The following is an 18,713-nucleotide window of genomic DNA, read 5'->3' on the forward strand; positions in this document are numbered from 1 at the left end:
TTTGTGCAGTAGAAGGCTTTTATCAGCGGCAAACACTCACAGGAAGTCCGGTTTGGGGATTGTCCGTCCAATTCCTGCGTTCCACAGGAAGCTCAGCATAAAAAGCAACTGAAACACGCCCAAAGACATTTCATTTGTCGCCAGCCGGCTCACAAGGAGCACCTCAAATTGGTCGCAGGGGTGGGTTTAAGAAAAAAAAAAAGAAAAAGTAAAACAAATCTGCATCTTCAAGAGCCCAACGAAAGTCAAGCCTTAAAAAGAAACTGGGAGCATGGAGAGGTCCTCTGAGCCAAGGGTCCGGCGGCTCGCGCCCGGGGCCGCCAGTCAGCCTGCGCGCGCGCACACACCTGGTGAACGCATACTGCCTGGGTAAGATCAGCACACAGCTCACACATCTGCATTTTAACAACATTCTTTCTGCATCAGTTTGTCGTGGGACTTCATTTTCAAAAGTGTTACATGGGTTTTGTTTTCACAATGTTAAAAGTAACTGATTTACACTAAAACAAAGTCAGATTTAGGATAATCTGGCCATCTTTTCTTTTCCACCTCCAAGTAAATGCATCAGGCTGCAGTGCAACTATGCAAAAAAAAAAAATATTGCGTATTAAAATAATAAATGGATATGTAGGGATTATAATGTGACGATGCAACAAATAATTGGTCATAATTCAAGTCAAATACTAAAGAATCATATTTTCCCGTTCATTGAATGCATCAAAGTTAAAACAAATAAAGCATCTTAAAGCCTATAAAGGCATCTGCAAACATCATGTGTTTTCATGCACTTTTTTGAGTTAAATAAAAAGCAAATAAAGGCATTAATGGAAATAATCTTGCAATTCCTTCGATAGAAATTATAACTTCTATTGAAGAACCAACAGGATAATTGTTTTCTTGTCTTTACGGGTCATTGTCAGTAGAAATAAAATTGCTTCCATTGCAAAGTTGCGCATTTGCGTAACGAGGTCATAAAGTTAATATTGCATAAACATATATGGTCTTAGATGTAAATATATAATCCAACACCAAAAGTGTCTTAAGGTGTTGGATGATAAGGTGATGATAAAAACATTTATTTGTAAATGCGTAGTTAATAATAGCTATTCATACGTGTAATATTTTGAACAAATTTTTTAAATTTACTTAATAAATAAACAAGCCTTCAAGCCGCCAAAGGCTTTATGAAATACCTAAATTAAATTAAACTTGAATGCATCAAACATAAAAAAAAATAAAATAACTCAAAGTTTATTATTTCTGCAACTAGATCCTAAAAATGTTGGCCATGTCCACTGACTCCTGGGTGAGGCTGAGTTAAAATAACACAGGACACTGGGATATTTGGATAAAATAAATAATGAAATAACATAAACTTCTCTAATATATAAGGGAAACATTTGGGAGATTAAAACAAAACAAATTATGAATTGAAAAACTATAAGGACATATTTTGTATTAGGTGTGGCATTCCAATTATTAAACTAGCTAATGGAACAGAGCAGTAAAAAGTATTTTAAGATGCACATATCAAAATATTGTCTTACCATTGCCTGTTTTTATTAATTTATTTAGCTTAACTCTTTTATTATTTATTTTAGGAGGTTAAAAAGACCAAACAATAAATAAAAATAACTTTATTTCGCAATTAACACAAACAAATGAATAGATCTTTGATCATTTGGTCAATATTACATCACTCAGTCAATTAAGTCTTAGCCTAAAAGAAATGGACTCAATCTTCTCTACTAACTGTGTTCGACCAGCTGCCGTCAGTTTGTTTAGTTTATCGGTGGGTTCTGAACGAAAAGAGTGAAAGGGGGGGAAAAGTTAGCATAGCCTGTAGAGTGACGTCACCGCGGGTCCCCTCCAAATCGCAGCGGGACACCCAGCTGGAGGAGTGGGAGGAGGTCCTTCCATCACCCCCCATGCGCTCTGTCTGACAGTCTGAGCTCCAGGAGAAACCTGACTGCTGGCGGAGTGTTATCCCTGGACTCTTACCTGAACAAGTAGAGCGGTTTTACAGAAGCTAGTTGGTTTTCAGTCGTCGTCACTGGAGGACTGTGTTCTTACTGGACAGACTGTGGGAAGGCTGATTGTTTTGCTGAACGGTTTGTAGTTGATTTGTTTCCCTATCCGTGCACGCGCTCCGACGGTACCGACTCCTTAGTCTGTGTGTGTTCGTCCGCAGCATCTGTGTTTTGCCTAAAGGGACATACTCCCTTTCTCTGTCCGTTCCGTTTTATTTCTAAGAATCTTTAGCGTCACTTCAAGGTGTGGGTTAATGTTACGGAGATGCGTAGAAGTGATGGACGTGGGTCTTAGAGCTCATATCTTAACATTGATGTTGTAAAACAGCACCACCCGGTGGCAGATGTGAGCAATACAACCTAATCGCTTGGAGTTTCTTTGGGTTTTAATGCATACATTATTATTATTATTTATTTTTTTAAAATAATCCAACAGTTTAGAATTACTAAATCTGTTTTTGACCTTGATTTGCACGCGTGTCTGCTTCTAAGATTATTTTGATACAAAAACGTAGGGGGGAGAGCAGTTTTCTTGAACAGAATGATCCAATTTAAATTTGACCAAAAGAGATGAAAGATTGCAGAAAAAAAAAAAATCCCTTTCGCTTGCTGCCAAACACCTTTGTTACAGTGCTTACACTGTGCACACCACAAGGGTTGTATTGACCTGTCCTGCAGATACGCAAATAAAAATGTGGTCACAATGACTTTTACTTCCTTTTTCTTCCTTTGTCCTCTTGGGTTCTTTCGCCGCCCACTAGTAGAAGGGCGTCCCGGGCAGAGAGCCATATTTCCCAGTAATCAAAACCCACCAGTGAGAAACAACTCTGTTGACAAATTTGCTAAAAATAAATTAGCACTGTGGCATCTGTGTCTAATGTTTCCCAAATTAAATCTTCAGATCAGAGGCGTTCACTATTGAATTTGACATTTTTGGAAAAACAAACAGATACAGATTTTACAAATTTATATCAAACCCAAGGTCTGCTTTATACATAAGTAATATGAAATGACTATGTGGTTGTCAAACAAAACCAAGCTGATGTATGGCTCATGTAAGACGTTTATATGCTAGTTTGCCCCACAACAGGTTGTCCAGCATGACTGATGTAAATGAGTTGTGTTGCTTGTGGACTCTTAACTGGAAGTGGATCCCCTCATCAAATTCTCCTTAGAGCCCCGTAAAACTTTGGGCTGGCTCCGATTCAGTGTGTCTCAAACGTGATCAAAAATGTTTATCATGAATCGTTTTAAATGAAATGCACGTGTAAAATGGTTTGCTATTCCACTCTTCCCCCTCCTGCTGTAAATGTCTCCCTTCTTGTGTGCAGACACACTCAAAACTCACTGTAGCAGTCATTTCAAAGTAGGCCCCCCTGATGGCTCACTGTGGTTTATGAATGAACACAGGCTTTCCGATGTACCTCTGGGCCCGTGGCCAGCGGGGAGGGATCACACAGACATGCATGCTGTCATCCGAGTATTACCATCGTCTTCAGGATAACTCCGCTTCCCCGACAGGCTGCACCGTGTTATAACCTGCGATTGCACTCAGAGGGCTTTAATATGCTGGGAGAGATTTCCCAGCGGTTTAGTATCCGTGTTAAAACTCGACCCACAGGCTGGCAGGGAAGCAGAAGCTGCTCTCAGGTCAGCTGGGTTTCACAGGTGGTCTTGGGTTTTTTTTTTCTAATCCTGTGCAGTATGTAGTAATCTGTGTGAGAGGTGTTTGTCTCTCCTGTCTGGTCATCTCAGAGTCAGAGAAGGTGTGGGCAGGGCCGGTCCAAGCTTTTGGGAGGTCCTAAACAGGGTTGCAGTAGAGGGGCCACTTTTAGTTGAGAGCACTTCCTTTGTATCCATGTTGGATGGGGTTTATTGTGTGTGCATTCTTTATTCTACATTATAAAAATAAAAAAAATAAAATTGGTTTTAGTTTAATACTTTGCATGTATAACTGTGAAACTATACAAGTTTTCCTTGCTATCTGTAAAATGATTATGAGCTATTACTAAATTTTAAAAAAAGTTTATAAAACAAAAAAAGAAAAATGATAAAGAACACAAATTACTACAAAAACGGAACATAGTAGTGTTTGAACATTTGATTAAAGAAAATGACCTGTAAAATGAAGTTCAAAACTAGATTTTGTCACTTTTTTCCCAAAACAAACTGAATTAAAAACATGAAGTTGCTGACAATTTTCAATTGAATAGCATAAAAAAACCCAGAAAAGCAGCACAGATGGAAATTCACACACAAAAATGCAAAACAGTCATCGCAAAACAGGCTTAAGAAGAAAAAACTAGGTGTATCGCCATTCATTTTGTAAAATGTTCTAATTAATGTATATTTGTTTCCTAGTAGTAATTTATTACTATTATTTGTATCATTTTTGCTATTGTTTTTTTTTCTTTAAACAATTCCATCCTGAAATTTTTTTTTTTTTGGCACACTAAGCCTTCCGTACTTCCTATTTAACCTACCCCGAACTGCGACAGAGAAGCATCCTCAACTAAAACACGCTTTTCTTCTCCCACTGTTTCTCAACTCTTCTGCAGTCCGCTCTTCACTTGATCTCACTTGACGACTTCCTGCTCTTGAGTTTTAGCGTCTTAAAGCTGCTCTTCCTCACCTTTTTTTCCCCCTCCCGTCCTCCTTATCCAATGCTAAATGACAAGCCTCCACAGATTCCCACTGCTGTCTGAGCTGATTTAAAGGCTAATGTTCTGCTCCGAAGCCGGTTCGGCTCTCTGAGACACGACGCAGCTGACGCTCACTGAGCTTAGTCCCGTCCCTCCTCGAGTCTGCGGATAAAGATGACCTGTGGCTTCTCAGGAATTAAATCCTTTTTCTCTCCGCTGAACTTTTTCCAAATTTTCCCATCCAGATTGTGCAGAAGGAAATGCCATGTTTAACATGTCGTGATCTAAATTTCTTTTTTTTTGTCTTTTTACACAGGTAGCTCGGGCTGTCGCAGACATCCTCCGTCATCCTCCTCTTCCCTGCGAGAAAGAGTGTGAGAGCTCTGGCGAGGGAAACGTGGGAAAGAGGAAGACGATGTACCAAGAGCTGCTCCTCTCCTCCGCCCTGCTCTTCCTCCATGTGATGAGCACTCCCCAGTTCTTCGGGCATCATGGGTAACGGCACTCGTAACACTCTGTCTGCGTTTATCGTGGCCTGTCACTTCGGATGTTCACAAATGACAAACATTCAGGAGGTCAGTCTCCCAGGGGCCAAAGCTCAGGCGATTAGGAAGGGAATAGTTTTGCTGTCATTTTTAGAGCTGATTTGGGTGGGGTGGGGTGGACAAAAATAAACTAAACGAAGGGTTGAGCGCAGACAGGCAGGTCAAAGGTCAGCTTTTAACCAGGGCACAATCAGGAGTGATTGTACAAGTCAGGGGTTTTATATAGGCATTGGTACTAATATCGAGGTAAGAATACATGTCAAAAGTATCGATTTTAAGCCCTTATGAGATGCCTGAAGAAGTGTTTTTCCTACTGTCGTACAGCGCTCGCCTGTTGCTGCACACTGCCACTAAGCTGGCTGAAGAGAAAGGTAAAGCAGGCAAGAAAATTTGCTTTAACGTGTCATTTCCTTTTTCTGTTTTCCAGAAGGAGGGCATGCAGCGGCGACCTCCGACACAATGTCATCCTGGCAACAGAGTCCTACGCCCAGCCGGTGCACAAGCCCTACATCACCCTGTGTCAAGGCCATCGCCTCTGCAGCACATACAAGTAAGACGCTCACACTTTTTTTTTTAGTACTCACACTAAGTTTGAAACTGGCAGTGGGTTGGCCAACATTTTTCAAGAGGGGGCCATGGCCCCTCCTGGTCCAACTTTAGGGGCACCTCTGTAAAAATGTAAAAAAAAAAAAAAACTCTACCCGGTCACAGCGCATGCAATCAAGGCATCTGCGCACATAAATAACATCTGACGTGGCTAAGTATTGAGACAGAGCGACACATCTTCACGTTCTTTCACAAAAGGACTCCCATGCTCACAAACCGTAACTGCACACAGCATGTAGGTCACGATGGCACATAGTTTTGAATGGAATCTAAATATCGAGCACTTTGTGTAACGACAGGAAATGAGCTGCCTGCCCTCAGAGACCAGTGCTTTGTTTATCTTGGACTCCACGCTAGCACCCTCCCAGTTGCTCTCCTAGCCCTTTACCTTCTCCACATTTTTTTAATCCCTGTTAGCTTTTCTCTCACCAAAGCTCACTTTCGCTTTTGGTCTGTTTTCTTGGATCCTCATGCAAACATGTCTCCAGTCTCTAGTTTTAGCCTCAATTTATTGCTCTTAATTCCCCCCTTGCTCTGGCAAGCTAAACACACCGCATTCTCAGCAGGCTGAAGCCAAAATAGCTGATTATAGACCTGACTTCACATCACTGCTAGCCTTTTCTCTTCTGAACCCGTGGCTTGACTGTTCCACCAAGTTACTAACACTCATTTATGGTCACGCAGTCTCATCACAGAAAAAGCTCTGCTGCACCTCAAACGATCCGTAACCTCTGTGATTTCACTTGTCTTCACAGAACAACATACTCGTTAGCTTACCGGCAGGTAAGCAGGATAGAGTCGGCCTCACATTTCTACCCAGACTGCTGCCCCGGTTGGCGGAGATTTCACTCACACAACTGCAACCAAGGTAAAATATAATTTTAAAATAATTTTAATGGTTGAACTCTGCTGCCATCTTTATTTGACCTAACTCCAGATTAGCTAGTTCTGAAGGAAAGCTGACAAGTAGTCTGAAACTGGCCAAGACAGCAGTGACTTTTAACAACTTTTATTTCAAAAACAAAATATTACCAGAACTATAGATATAGTTAGATTTGCATTGGAGGTTATTTACCAACTCCCTGATGAGTGTTTACACAGGAAATAGAGAATGGAGGCGGTGCGCCATCAAACAACTTCCTGTGTGAAACCACTTCTGATAATTGAACATTTAAATAGGTTCTGGTCAGTATATATCTGTATATCAGCTTGTGCGGAAGTGCTAAGACAGTTTCCACTCTGTGTATTAATGCATATTAAAGTATGTTTGTTGTGTGAACAGATATATCTGTTGTGCAGATGTTAGCTCTTTTCAGGCAGCTGTGGTCCCCAACGTCAGAACACACTGCTGGTTCACTGCAGTAAAATACTATTTTAGATTTAGATTTTTATATTATTATTATTATTATTATCGTTATTATTTTCTATTATGCAGTTGCTCTAATCAGAAACATGTTGTGTTTTCTAGACGTGTTTCACACAGGAAGTTAATTATTGTTGCACCGTCTCTAGTCTACAAAATGAAAACAGCCTTTTTTGTGTAAATACAGTGTACAATACAAACATGAGGATGGTTTAATGGATCACAAAATAGTATTCACAAAAAATATAGATTCCAATATTATAATAAATATAATTATAGGGTTTCATTTGCTATGCAGAACTCTGAGGTTTTTTTTGTTGTCTTGATTCACAGTTTGCTGAAAGAAAACAAAAACGTAAACAGGTCTGCATTAGATTTCTCTACTATAACCTGCCATTTTCATGTGATGCCACATTTTGTGTCCCTCTGGCTGATCCAGTTTTATGCCAACCAATTTGGCTCATATCAGAAAGAAAACACGTTCATTTCACCACAATGTTGTTTGCTGAGTTGATTTAAAGTAATAATTATAAATCAGTTGTGTGTTTTGTTTTTTTTTATGAATGTTTTCGGATGTGTTCCTCAGCTCTGTGTGCAGAACCCTGTGCTAATGGCGGCACCTGTTTGAAACCCAATAAGTGCGCGTGCCCCCCCGGCTGGACGGCACACCGGTGCCAAACGGGTACGCAGAAATCACATTCAGATTCACCTGAGGAGCTGTACGTAAATCCATATGCATACTCACGACTTGCTTTTTTTCCTCTTTTTATCCCTTTTTTTTTGGCTGTCAGATGTGGACGAGTGCGGCGGGCGGCAGCCGTGCTCCCAGCTGTGCGTGAACACTGCTGGAAGCTACAGATGCTCCTGCAGAGATGGCTTCACGCTCGCCGGAGACGGACGGTCCTGTTCCCAGCTTCCACCTCCGCCGCCGTCTCCGACACCCACCCAGGGCAGCCGGGCAGCAGTGGGTGGCCACGCCATTGCGGGTAAATGAGCGCCGCGAACTGCATATTTCCATGTTCTGCAGCGGGACGGAGGAAGAAAACATGACCAGCTTCGCGGTCCATTATTACTTTTGGTACGCGCTATGCCACTCTCAACTCGTACCGTGAGTAATAATGCACTGCGACTGGTGCCGACTCCAGACTGATGTTATGCGCGGCTGGCTCCATGCGGTGAGACTGGGATCGTTAGGACTTTAAAAATGACTGCACGTCCCGTCGCTGAAGTAAACATCTGCATTTAATCCGGCTCCCGAGCTAATGCACACACGTTTTCACCCCACACACTCCATTAGTTCCCTCAGAAATGTTAGATTTTTGTCTCAGTAGGAAAAAAGCTTTTTGAGTGTTTGTGCATTCTTCTCGTTTTCTTTCGTTTCCGTATGTTAATTTCACAAACTGAAGGGTGTTTTATTGGGGTTTTATGTGACATACCGACACAGAGTGGAGCATAATTATGTTGTGGAAAGAAAATTGTGTGTGGTTTTCAAAAATCTTTACCAAAAGACAAAAAAAAATCAAAAATCAAACATGCTGTCATTTTTTTTTTTTGTCAATCAGAATCATCTTTAGCTTCAGTTACAGCTGCAAGCTTCTCCTGCTAAGATCAGTTTTAAAGTTTTTCCACAGATTCTCAAGAAGATTAAAATCTGGACTTTGACTGGACCAGTCTAACACATGAATATACTTCAGTCTTAACCAAGGTGACTTCTAAAGACAGCGGAAAGGCGCAGCAGTTTTATTAGAGGTATTTAGAAAGATTTTAGAAAGAACTTACAGGGGCCCCAAATATTTATTTATTTTTTTTAACTAATGCATGTTTTGAAAATGCGCTTTGCTTAAAACCCATTGGCCGGAATCAGGTAAGCTGTACTAATATTTTTGGATTTTTCTAAACATAAACACTAGTCAAGTATTTGAAAAATTATGAAATTATTGTACATCGTTTTAAAAACAAAGTGGAGCGTAAAGATCTACCTAAAAGTGTGCCATGATTTGCATCAGTAAAAAAAAAAAATGTTGATTTTGAATGGGGCACCAAAACTGGCTCAACCCAGAAGCCCTCATCCTTTTAAATCTGGCCCTGGGTATTTGAGTCAAGGGGATTTAATGTCACACTTCAAAAGATAAACTATGTTTGGAAACAGAAATTGGGAAAAACTTCCACGTCACCACTGTGCTCCGGTTTGTGTTGGTGGCTCCCATTAAAATCTCAGTAAAACACATGTAAGTTTGTGTGTTTTTTATCGTGACAAAATGTGAAAAAGTGTTCTGCTAGGCAATGTGGCCTCAAAACAATACACAACCGCCTCCACCTCTGACTCTGCTTTATGTCTCCAAATGTTCTTGACCCCAAGATTTTCCTTTTAAGTCCCATTCCGAGTCCGCCTTATTGCTCTTTTGGGAAATTGTGCAACAACAAAAAAAAAAAAAAAAAAAAAATTGAAGTAGACATAGTTCTTCCTAATTTCTTCAACTCTTTCCAAACTGGGGGATTTTTTTCTTACATTTTTTTTTTTTTGGTGAGTCACCTAACTGAAATCAAAAGGGGGAGATTTGGATGGGTGGTGGGGAAAGAAGGGGGGGGGGGTGAATGCTGTCTCCTGCACTCAGAGTAAAATAAATATCTGTGCATAAACGAGAGATTGCAAAATCTCCCAGGCCTTCCTCCTCCTCCTCTTCCTCTTCCTCCCTCCATCTATCAGAGTTTCTTCTGGAAACTGACCACAAGCTCCGAAGGTTCACCTCCACGGCGACGTGATGGATCGGCTGAGTCGGCGAGAAACGCTCAGAAGAGCAGAAAACACGACAGAGGATTTAGGGATTTTCCTTTTTTTTTTTTTGCAAGAGCTTGCCTGCAGATGGGCTTCTTGCCCGTCTACAAACATACCCGTTTCATTCGAGAGACGTCTTTCTATTATCTGCTCATATACACATGTCGGAGGGATGTTGATGGAGATCACGAGTGTATACAGAGCCTCGGAGAGCCGACTCTCGCTCTGCCAAGATCCATTGGATCGCGTTTAGGCTTTTCAGCCTCCCGCCTTTTTAATTTTTTTTCCTTCCACTCTGTTCTTGGCCGGGGCTTGTGTTCTCATTCCAGCTCCATCAACTCTGTCTGCTGGGGGTCACGCACCCCAGTTTATCCCCCCAGATCCCCCTCATCCACCATTCTTTTCCCTTTTGCGCCTCCTCCTTAGCTTATTCCACTCCAGTGTGGACCACATCTGGGAGAGATTGAACATCTTCCCGTCTGTCTGCAGAGGTGCAACCAGAGAAGTGGAAAGAGAGGCCGGGTGGGGGGGTATATTGGGGGGCGGTTGCTCCTAAATCTGCATCCTGGTCAGAGTCCCCGTCTATGGAAGGAACATGCCCCCTTTCGAGGGGCTCTGAGCCAGAAGCTCAGAGCCCCTCGAAGGAGGGTTTGCTCGTCTATTTCTGGTCGCATCGCAGCGTTTTGACAGCCCCCCCCCTCCCCAGCTGTTCCCATGGCTTCACTGCCTACAAAAAAAAAAAAAACATCTGAACTGCTTGAACTTTTTACTTTTTCACTTTTTGGTCCCAGAAAGTTGTGAATAATTGTGAAGTTGACGGGCAGAGAAAAAAAAGTGGTTTTAAATTATCATTTTAAATAAAAAAATAAAAACCTTTGAATTGAACCCAGTGCAGCCCAGTGCAACAAATGACCTTCAGAAGTCGCTTTATTAGTGGAAAAAAGTTGGTAATTTAAGTTCAACATAAAGTTCTATGAAGGAGTCTGTAGTTTGTTAGAGATTAGTATATAAAAAAGTTTGTTTGTTTTTTTTAGTAATTTATTTTCTATTTGTGGCCCTTGGAAAGATTTAGTACAGATTTAATGATTTTCTTTTACTTTTGTTTTTTTAGGGGTTGATTCTCCCAAACAAGAGAAGTTCTTCTCAAACTGGAAAATATAACTCCTACGTCTTTTATTAACCACATGTTTGTCTTGCATAAGCAAGCAGCAAATTTATTGTTATCAATAAAAGATAAATAAAAGAAAACACTTTTGTGACCCAAAAGTGCTTTAAATCTGAAACTTTGGATGGAAGCCTGTAGGTGTCAGAATAGGCTAAATGACCCAAAACCAATGGAGAATCTCTGGCAGCACCAAAACTGACAGCCAGAAAATTCAGTCGATAAATATCCAGGTGAAATATAATGTACAGACTTCATATTTTAATTTGACACATAAAATCCCAACAAAACACGCCGACAGTTTGCGTGCAGCTTCACAGCCCAGACGCTGTATTATTATTATTATTATTATTTACTATTATTTTTGATCTTTAAGTGTTTCAGTCACTCGTTCCCTCAGTTGCTGCTAATGCGCAGTCGTCTACAAATCGTGACGCGTGTCTCTGTCTGTCTGTCTGTCTGTCTGTCTGTCTGCGTGTCTCCTTCCAGGAGGAAGCTTGGGCCTGGTGGAGAACGTCACAGAGGAGGTCCAGAGCCTGAGGAACAGAGTGGAGCTGCTGGAGAAGGTAGATGAGTGAGCGAACTCCTGAACTCCTGTTGGTGTTAAACAGAAACCTCCTGCTCATGACGCCTCCCCTCCACACCCCGTCTGGCTCCACGGGAACCTTTCTGATCTTTCCTTGGCGTAAAAAAACAAAAAAAAACAACAACAACAACAACAACAAAACCACCTGACTTATGTTCCTAACAACCTACCCTGAAACAAAACATCATTATTTCGCTTTACAAGGTGGCTAAACTTTTGCACCCTTTCCCTCTCGCTTCTCGCAGAAGCTACAGCTGGTGTTGGCGCCCTTCAGCAGCTTCTTCCCGCTGCCGCTGGACGACAGCTTCCCGGAGAAGACCACCCTACTGTCCCACTCCTTCCGGCAGCTGGACCGCATCGACTCCCTCAGCGAGCAGATCGGCTTCCTGGAGGAGCGCCTCGGCACATGTGAGCAGCCGAATGCTCGGTGTTTGATTCCTTGTTGCTCTCAGAAGATTTTTATTTATTTATTTTTAAATAGCTGCATTTAGTCCAAAGTTATAGGAAAAGTTATTTTCCAGGAAAGAAGGGTTCCAGATAGCAGATAAAAGTGCAGATAAGACGACTGTCTATAATGTAATATTGTTAATAAATTTATTATTAATAAAATGAAATAACGTGATTAAATCTTGAGCGCGTAACATCATACTGTCCCTGAATGTGTAATGATAGCTTAAATATAAAATAAAAAACACAAAGTGAAATATTTGCTCTTAAATTATAATCTAATTAAGAAAGAGTCGAGTAAAGTGTCTCCAGACGAGTTTCCCGGCCAAGAAATCTCATCTGGAGTCATAAAAAAAAAAAATTTAAAAAAAATCAGCATTTAAATGCCGCAGATATTTCCAACAATCGGTCTGAGGTTATCCAAATAACAGTTTTCAATGGTTTTTTATTACATAAATCCAACCTTGAAGCTCCTCGTTCGTTAAAACGCCTCCAGAGGCGGGAAGGATCGTCACTCTGGAATGGCACCAGATTCTGTTTTAACTTGTACAGCACGTTAAAAATCTGACATCTTTCCCCCCCTGCTCCTTTCTATTCATGTTCATGCTGTCGTAACTCTTTCCATATTCTCTCCTCCAGGCTCTTGTCAAGAGAATTAGCGGACAAGAAGAAAGTCGTCAGGAGCCATCTCAGAGCTTTTATTACGCTGTGACGCATGCACCCGCACAAATGTTTGAAGAGTTTTTTTCCCCACCACTCCAAAATGAAAAAAAAAAAAAAAAAAAATCAATGAAATCTGTGGGTTTTTTTTTTTTTTGTTAGTCTTGGTTTTCCATTTTTTACAACGGTACCTGCAGCAGCGGGTCGGCCTCGCCGCCGCCCTGCGTCGGTTGAAGCTAGACGTATCGCCACTCGCATCAGTGCAGCTGTGTTCTCCTGTGTCAGAGCTCCACCCTGGTCCCGGGGCAGCTTCACACACATCTGTATTTATCTATTTAACTTATGGTCACCTGTAGACATTCCTAAGTGCGCTTAGTTTTGTAACGTTTTTTTTTTTTGTAATAAAAGTCTGAATAAAAAAACAAACTATGCGTGTTCAATCAGTATCAAACACATAAATGAATGCTTTTCAAAAAACATCATTTTTGTATGTTTTCAATGAAACGCTGTATAATGGAAGTAAATACATGACGAGCCAGGGATATAAAACCTGCTGAAGCAACACTTAAAGACTTTCTATAAAGATCAGAACTATGAAGTAGCAGATAGGGTGTAATAATTTTAAAACAAGGGGAAAAAATAAAAAGTTATGGTTGGATTTTTTTTCTAATTAATCTCTTCAAGTCATATTACAGGGTGAAGATTCATGGCAGTGGGTACAGTTGCTCCAATGATAACAGTGTGGCTGGTTAAGGTAACCGTGACCCTTGCTAAAAAAAAAAAAAAAAAAGGTTGCATTTTAAGTCAGATAAGAGGATTAAAGCCTGAAGCAATCGGTGCCTGATCTGACGTCAGAAATATGTTGCGATTACAAAACACACACAAAAAATATCTGCCGTTTTTTTTTTTTTCCCATTAGAAACAAGCTGCCAAACCATCTGCTTCAAAATGAGTGCTGATGGACGTTAAAGTCAGTGAATCGTGAATTTAAGACGCTTTGACGTGGCTGCTACTTTTACTATTTATTTTCTTGGACGAGTGGAAACAGCTTCTGAATGAAGTAGGAGCCGTTTTCTACACTCGGCCCGTAAACGCTCGTAGTAAAGTAGTGGAAAGAAGCAGGGAACTAGTACTGAAGAAAAAACATGTTCAAAAAGGCGTAGAAATCCAAGAAGTCATCCAATAGTTTTTTTCTGAATTTAGAAAGTATCAACGCTACTACAGACAAACAAATAATATGTTTGTCTGGTGGAATATTAACCAGTGACCTATAAAAAAAAATTCTGATTACCAAATTGTTTTTTTTAAGAGTTGCAGGATAGTTATACCTGCCACAATGGCATCTGAAATGCACAATCACTACGCAAGACTTCACTTTTGAGAAAAAGAGTGTTTGATCTGAACAATCCAGGGAAGTAGGAGGACAGATACGGCCTGGTCGGATGAGGCAAAATGTCATTTTACAAACCACGTTTGGAGAAACACGAGAAAAGTGAAAATGACACGTGAGAACATCATGTTGTGTGCTTTCTTATAGCATGCGGTGCTAACAGTTTTTAACAGGTGCATGTAAATGTAATATTACCGTCTCGTTTAGAAAATTTAATACAAAGCAATAACTTCCATAGGGCCACTTAAGAATAATTAAAAAAAATGTTTATTTTCCTCCAATGAAAACCATTCACCTTTACCAAGAATAGGGCAACAGAATGTACATACATGCATACATCACTCACACAAGGCTGTGCTCCATTTCTCCTATGCATCTAAATTTCACTTTGGCTTAAAAAAAATTTAATAAAAAATGGGGGGAAAAAAAAACAGATCATCATCATGTCAAAATCCAAAATAAAAAACGCTTTATTGAAGTTGGGAATATCTTAAATTATTTCCTACATATTAAAGAAGCGCCCAAAACTCAACAGTAATGATTGCATCAATAGAAATAATAATACAAAAAGAAAAAAAAAGTAGTAGTAGTATAATAAAGCCAGGAAATTAACAGAATGTATATGATACACGTTGTATTTTTGGAACAGTTTGGTAGAGTGCTTTTAAACATTTGGAGAAGTTGCTGCAGAGTTCAAATATTTCCTAAAAAAAAAAAAAAAGCAACAATCTGATCTAAACTAGAAAAAAAAAACAGTTATTAGTAGTACTGAAGTATATTCCTTACTAAACTTAAGCAACAATTGCCATCCAGGCTTTCTCGTGTATTAGAAGCGAGAATCCCTAAAACTACTGAGCACAAACAGCAGCTTACCGACTGAATATGTACGTCTAGATGAATGAATCCTTTACTCTGAAGGACTGTGTTTACAACAAGTTGGAAGAAAAATTAGCAGTTCAAAGAAAGAGCTTCTAGGTGCTTAAACCTGCCGTCCAGAATAGAACAGGTACGGCAACCTCCGCAATTACTGGCTCCTTCACGAGAGACGTGCAAAAATACTTTAGAAAAACCCAACTTTTAATTTGAGTACATTTTCTTATTTTAACCCCTAGAGGCACATGATATAAATGCATTAGTTTTATGCTTTCTTTAAAACAACAAAAAAGGTTAATCTGCACTTTATGAAAATTAGCCAGTACTTACACGACAATGGTTGATTAGAAGTCAAAAGATGAGAGAGAAATACTTTTTTCTGACTTAAAGACTATTAGTTAAACTCTACAGGGAGTTTAAAGTGCTTTGGTCAAATTAAACCTAAATAAATTTTTTTTGGCACCAGTCACTCTTATTGTGAAGTATGGTGGAGGACCTGTGATGCTGTGGGCACGTTTTCCAGCCAGAGCGCCTTTAAAGGGTCCATGGGATCATTCACTTTTTGAAATACAAGGGCATTTAAAAAAAAAAAAAAAAAAGGTAATTAGGATATTTTGGTAGGATAATTTTGGTAGGATTTGGTCAAAGTCTTCAGACATAATATCAACCATCTTGCATTTCACCCTCTAGACCTAAATCCAGCAGAAAATCAGTGAAAGGACAGGATTCTGGTAAATCCAGAGACGATTCTCTGAGAAGTGTGCTTCCTTGCTATGAATGCTTCGACTTTTTAAAACATTAGAGAAGTTCCTATAAAGTATGAACAACTAAATTATTTTCATTAACTTGTTAAAGATGATCAGATTCCTGAGGAACTTTTCATTAGCAATCAACAATGTTCTGTTTCCCTGGTACATAAATCATATGCTCCACATTTCTATTTTACTCTTCAAAATAGGGAAGATGAGAAAACATGCCTACAAAATATGCAAGTTCTCCTAATTTGCGTAGTTTGAATGCTTTGCAGACATTTCAGTGTGAAATCTGCTACTTAGGAAAAAAAAACATTTTTAATGATTTTCAACCAATTTAAGGGTTACCAATAAATGGAGGGTGCTGTAGCTAAAAATAATAATAAAATTAAAAAAAGTAAAGAACAAAAACAAGATCCTGAACACTGCAGTACATTCTTAAACGGTGTTTGATGGGCAAAACAGGTGACCGTGTAAAGGCAGTGAGCAAAACCTGGAGGCAAAAATAACAGGAAGTCAGTCAGTCTGATGTGGTTAGAAGTTAATGCTACAACATAAAGAAAAACAAAATACCAAAATGTCAAAGTGCAACAACAACCAACCAAAAATAAGGCCAAAAATCTTCACTATTTATTTCCAATAATGCAGTAATTCCTCTAGAGAAGCCTTAACTTAATCAAAACTAAAAACTATTTTTTTTTTAAAGATGAACAACAACAAAAAACTTCAGTTCAGTCACCCAAAAATAGATTTTTAACTTACAGGTTTACTAATCAAATGAGACAAGAGTTAGTGACACGCCCATTAGGTTGGCTTCATATTATTGGTAAATCAGTCAGCATTCCTTAGACGTTTTTATAGGAAATGTCATGGCACAGCAGGTAGCTTGCACTTTGGAACTGTAATGCTAAAACGGCATCACTTCAAGACACAAAGTCAGTCGCCTCCTGACACATTTTAAATATGTCCTCAGAGTTGTTCCTAAGGAGCTAGAAGATGTGTTTCGCTTTTAAAAAGCAGGAAAGCAAATCTAATCCTATGTGGTAATAATAAATAGAGCAAAAAAAAAAAAACACGCACAGAAGACCCCGAGAGGAAACTTGCTGCTGATCGCTGCACGACGGTTATTTCTGCTGCTTTGGAAAAAGAACACAAACACACAGGACACCGATCAGTTTGCTAAGCTCATTAAGCGATGTCACGCCACTGAGCCAATGTGAACGTAAAAGAGTTGAATTCGTAGCGTTTCCTCCAACCTCTGGTGGAGATCCCGCTCCGCTGGCCATTTGAGCAAAGAGTCTGGAATGCAGAAAAGTCAGAAGACACTAAAAAGCAAAGGAAGGACGAAGATGGGGTGCTGTGAGTATATCTGTACAGCCAAAAAATAAACTCAAGGCAATATGAGGAGCACATAAATATCTAGAGACAAAAAAACCCCGTCCAAGTTTATCCGATAAACAAAAGGTAGCAAAAAAAAAAAAAAGGGGGGGGGTGGAGAAAAAGGCGAAAGGAAAGCAGAAAATAGTTCAAGATCGGGGAAATAAAGCCAAAGTAGGACAGAGTCATCCAGAAGGCATGCATGAACGACACACATCCGTACTGTTTGGCTTGCCGTCCGTCACTCCGCTCGCGCCGCGCCGAGGGTCAGGACTGACTGAGCTCTTCCGATAGGGCCAGAGGACAGAGACGTCCTCGTCTCGTCTCCCGGTCAGGCCACAGGGCCTGACTGGACAAAGCAGAGAGGTCTGAAGGGCTGGAAGGTCTCCGACACGGGTTGGGAAAAGAAAAAACAAGAGGCTTTATTGGCTGAAAATTCAGTGCTTTAGGGGCCCATTGCTCTTGGCTACCAAGCCGGAGATTTCCAGGAAAGCTGTACGCATCAGGCTGTGCGATTGGTCGGACAGACATGACACTTCGTCTGAGGTCAGTCCCTTTGTCTCAATCTTTGGAAGGATCCTCAACCTGATGACCCCTGTGTTGAAAAAAAACAGACAATAAAAACCGTCAAACATCATCTTGCTCTTCAAAAACCTGTGCCTACGTACTGGGGACGTCCCAATACGATACGGATATCAGAAATCGGTCTGATAAATGGTTCAGTTGTTCTGATACCTAATCGTGTTGACTATTGTTCTCCAACATCACTTGATTAAGACTTTTCTAACAGTCACACTACAAAATAAGTAATAAAAGTATGTAAAATTCGTGTGGATGTCGCATCGGGTCAATATCGGTATCGGCCAGCGCTCAAAGCTGCGATATCGGTATCGTATCGGAAGTGAAAAAGTTGCTTTGAGACATTCCGAATAAGTACTGTGCAACATTTGGAGCAGAGTTACCTGATTTGAACTGCTTTTCTTTCCGAAGGTAGAAACTGCTGTAGGAAGAGAAGACTACGGGTATGATGGGAACCTAAAAAAAAAAAAAAAAAGAGAGAGACACACAGAAGTCAAAATATCAGAATAGAAATATCCTGTATTGAAAAGACCATCCATGCCTTTATTACAACCATTTATTGTTTTCAAATGTAAATGTAAGGGACTGGAGACAGTGAAATGATTCAAAGCAAAGCAAAGTTGTGTTACAATGACCCAGTCAAAGTCCAGATCCAACAGAAAATATCTGCAGGACTCGAAAATACCGATTAAAAAGAGAGAATAAATGAGGTTCAGCTACTATGTAAGGTAAAATTCTCAGCCCCCAGGTGTTTAACTTATCAGACGTCTTCCAGCTGTAACTGCACTTTTCACTCAAGGCAGGATTATAAATGTGTGCCGCATTTCAGATTTTTATTAGTAAACAAACAAAACAAAAAATAAATAAAAATAAAACCATGCAGCTTTCTCCATTCACAGTCACATGTTACTTTGTGCTGACACAT

The 18,713-nt window shown here is 40.1% G+C and overlaps 2 protein-coding genes across 3 annotated transcripts in view; one reads left to right on the top strand and one right to left on the bottom strand.

Annotated features, from left to right (window-relative positions):
• egfl7 (EGF-like-domain, multiple 7) lies at positions 1-14,935 on the top strand. Of its 2 annotated transcripts, none has more exons than XM_008423560.3 (9): positions 1-369; positions 4,989-5,167; positions 5,645-5,767; positions 6,579-6,691; positions 7,773-7,868; positions 7,978-8,172; positions 11,614-11,690; positions 11,956-12,118; positions 12,797-14,935. In XM_008423560.3, the coding sequence occupies exons 2-9, from the start codon at positions 5,088-5,090 to the stop codon at positions 12,814-12,816; spliced, it is 867 nt and encodes a 288-aa protein (XP_008421782.2). In that variant the 5' UTR covers positions 1-369; positions 4,989-5,087; the 3' UTR covers positions 12,817-14,935. The 2 variants fall into 2 exon arrangements, with proteins under 2 accessions (XP_008421782.2, XP_008421783.2); XM_008423561.3 differs by lacking the exon at positions 1-369 and adding an exon at positions 1,817-2,111.
• The window catches only part of agpat2 (1-acylglycerol-3-phosphate O-acyltransferase 2 (lysophosphatidic acid acyltransferase, beta)), a 16,997-nt gene continuing 12,740 nt past the window's right edge, over positions 14,457-18,713 (bottom strand). The window contains exons 5-6 of the mRNA XM_008423562.3: positions 18,172-18,244; positions 14,457-17,804 (exon numbers count right to left, since the gene is read on the bottom strand). Coding sequence (XP_008421784.2) covers positions 17,647-17,804; positions 18,172-18,244 — 231 coding nt within the window. The 3' untranslated portion in view covers positions 14,457-17,646. The remainder of the gene's footprint in view (positions 17,805-18,171; positions 18,245-18,713) is intronic.

Source organism: Poecilia reticulata, chromosome 12 (assembly GCF_904066995.2).
Source record: "Poecilia reticulata chromosome 12, P_reticulata-male-v2, whole genome shotgun sequence".
NCBI classification, from domain to species: Eukaryota; Metazoa; Chordata; class Actinopteri; order Cyprinodontiformes; family Poeciliidae; genus Poecilia; species Poecilia reticulata.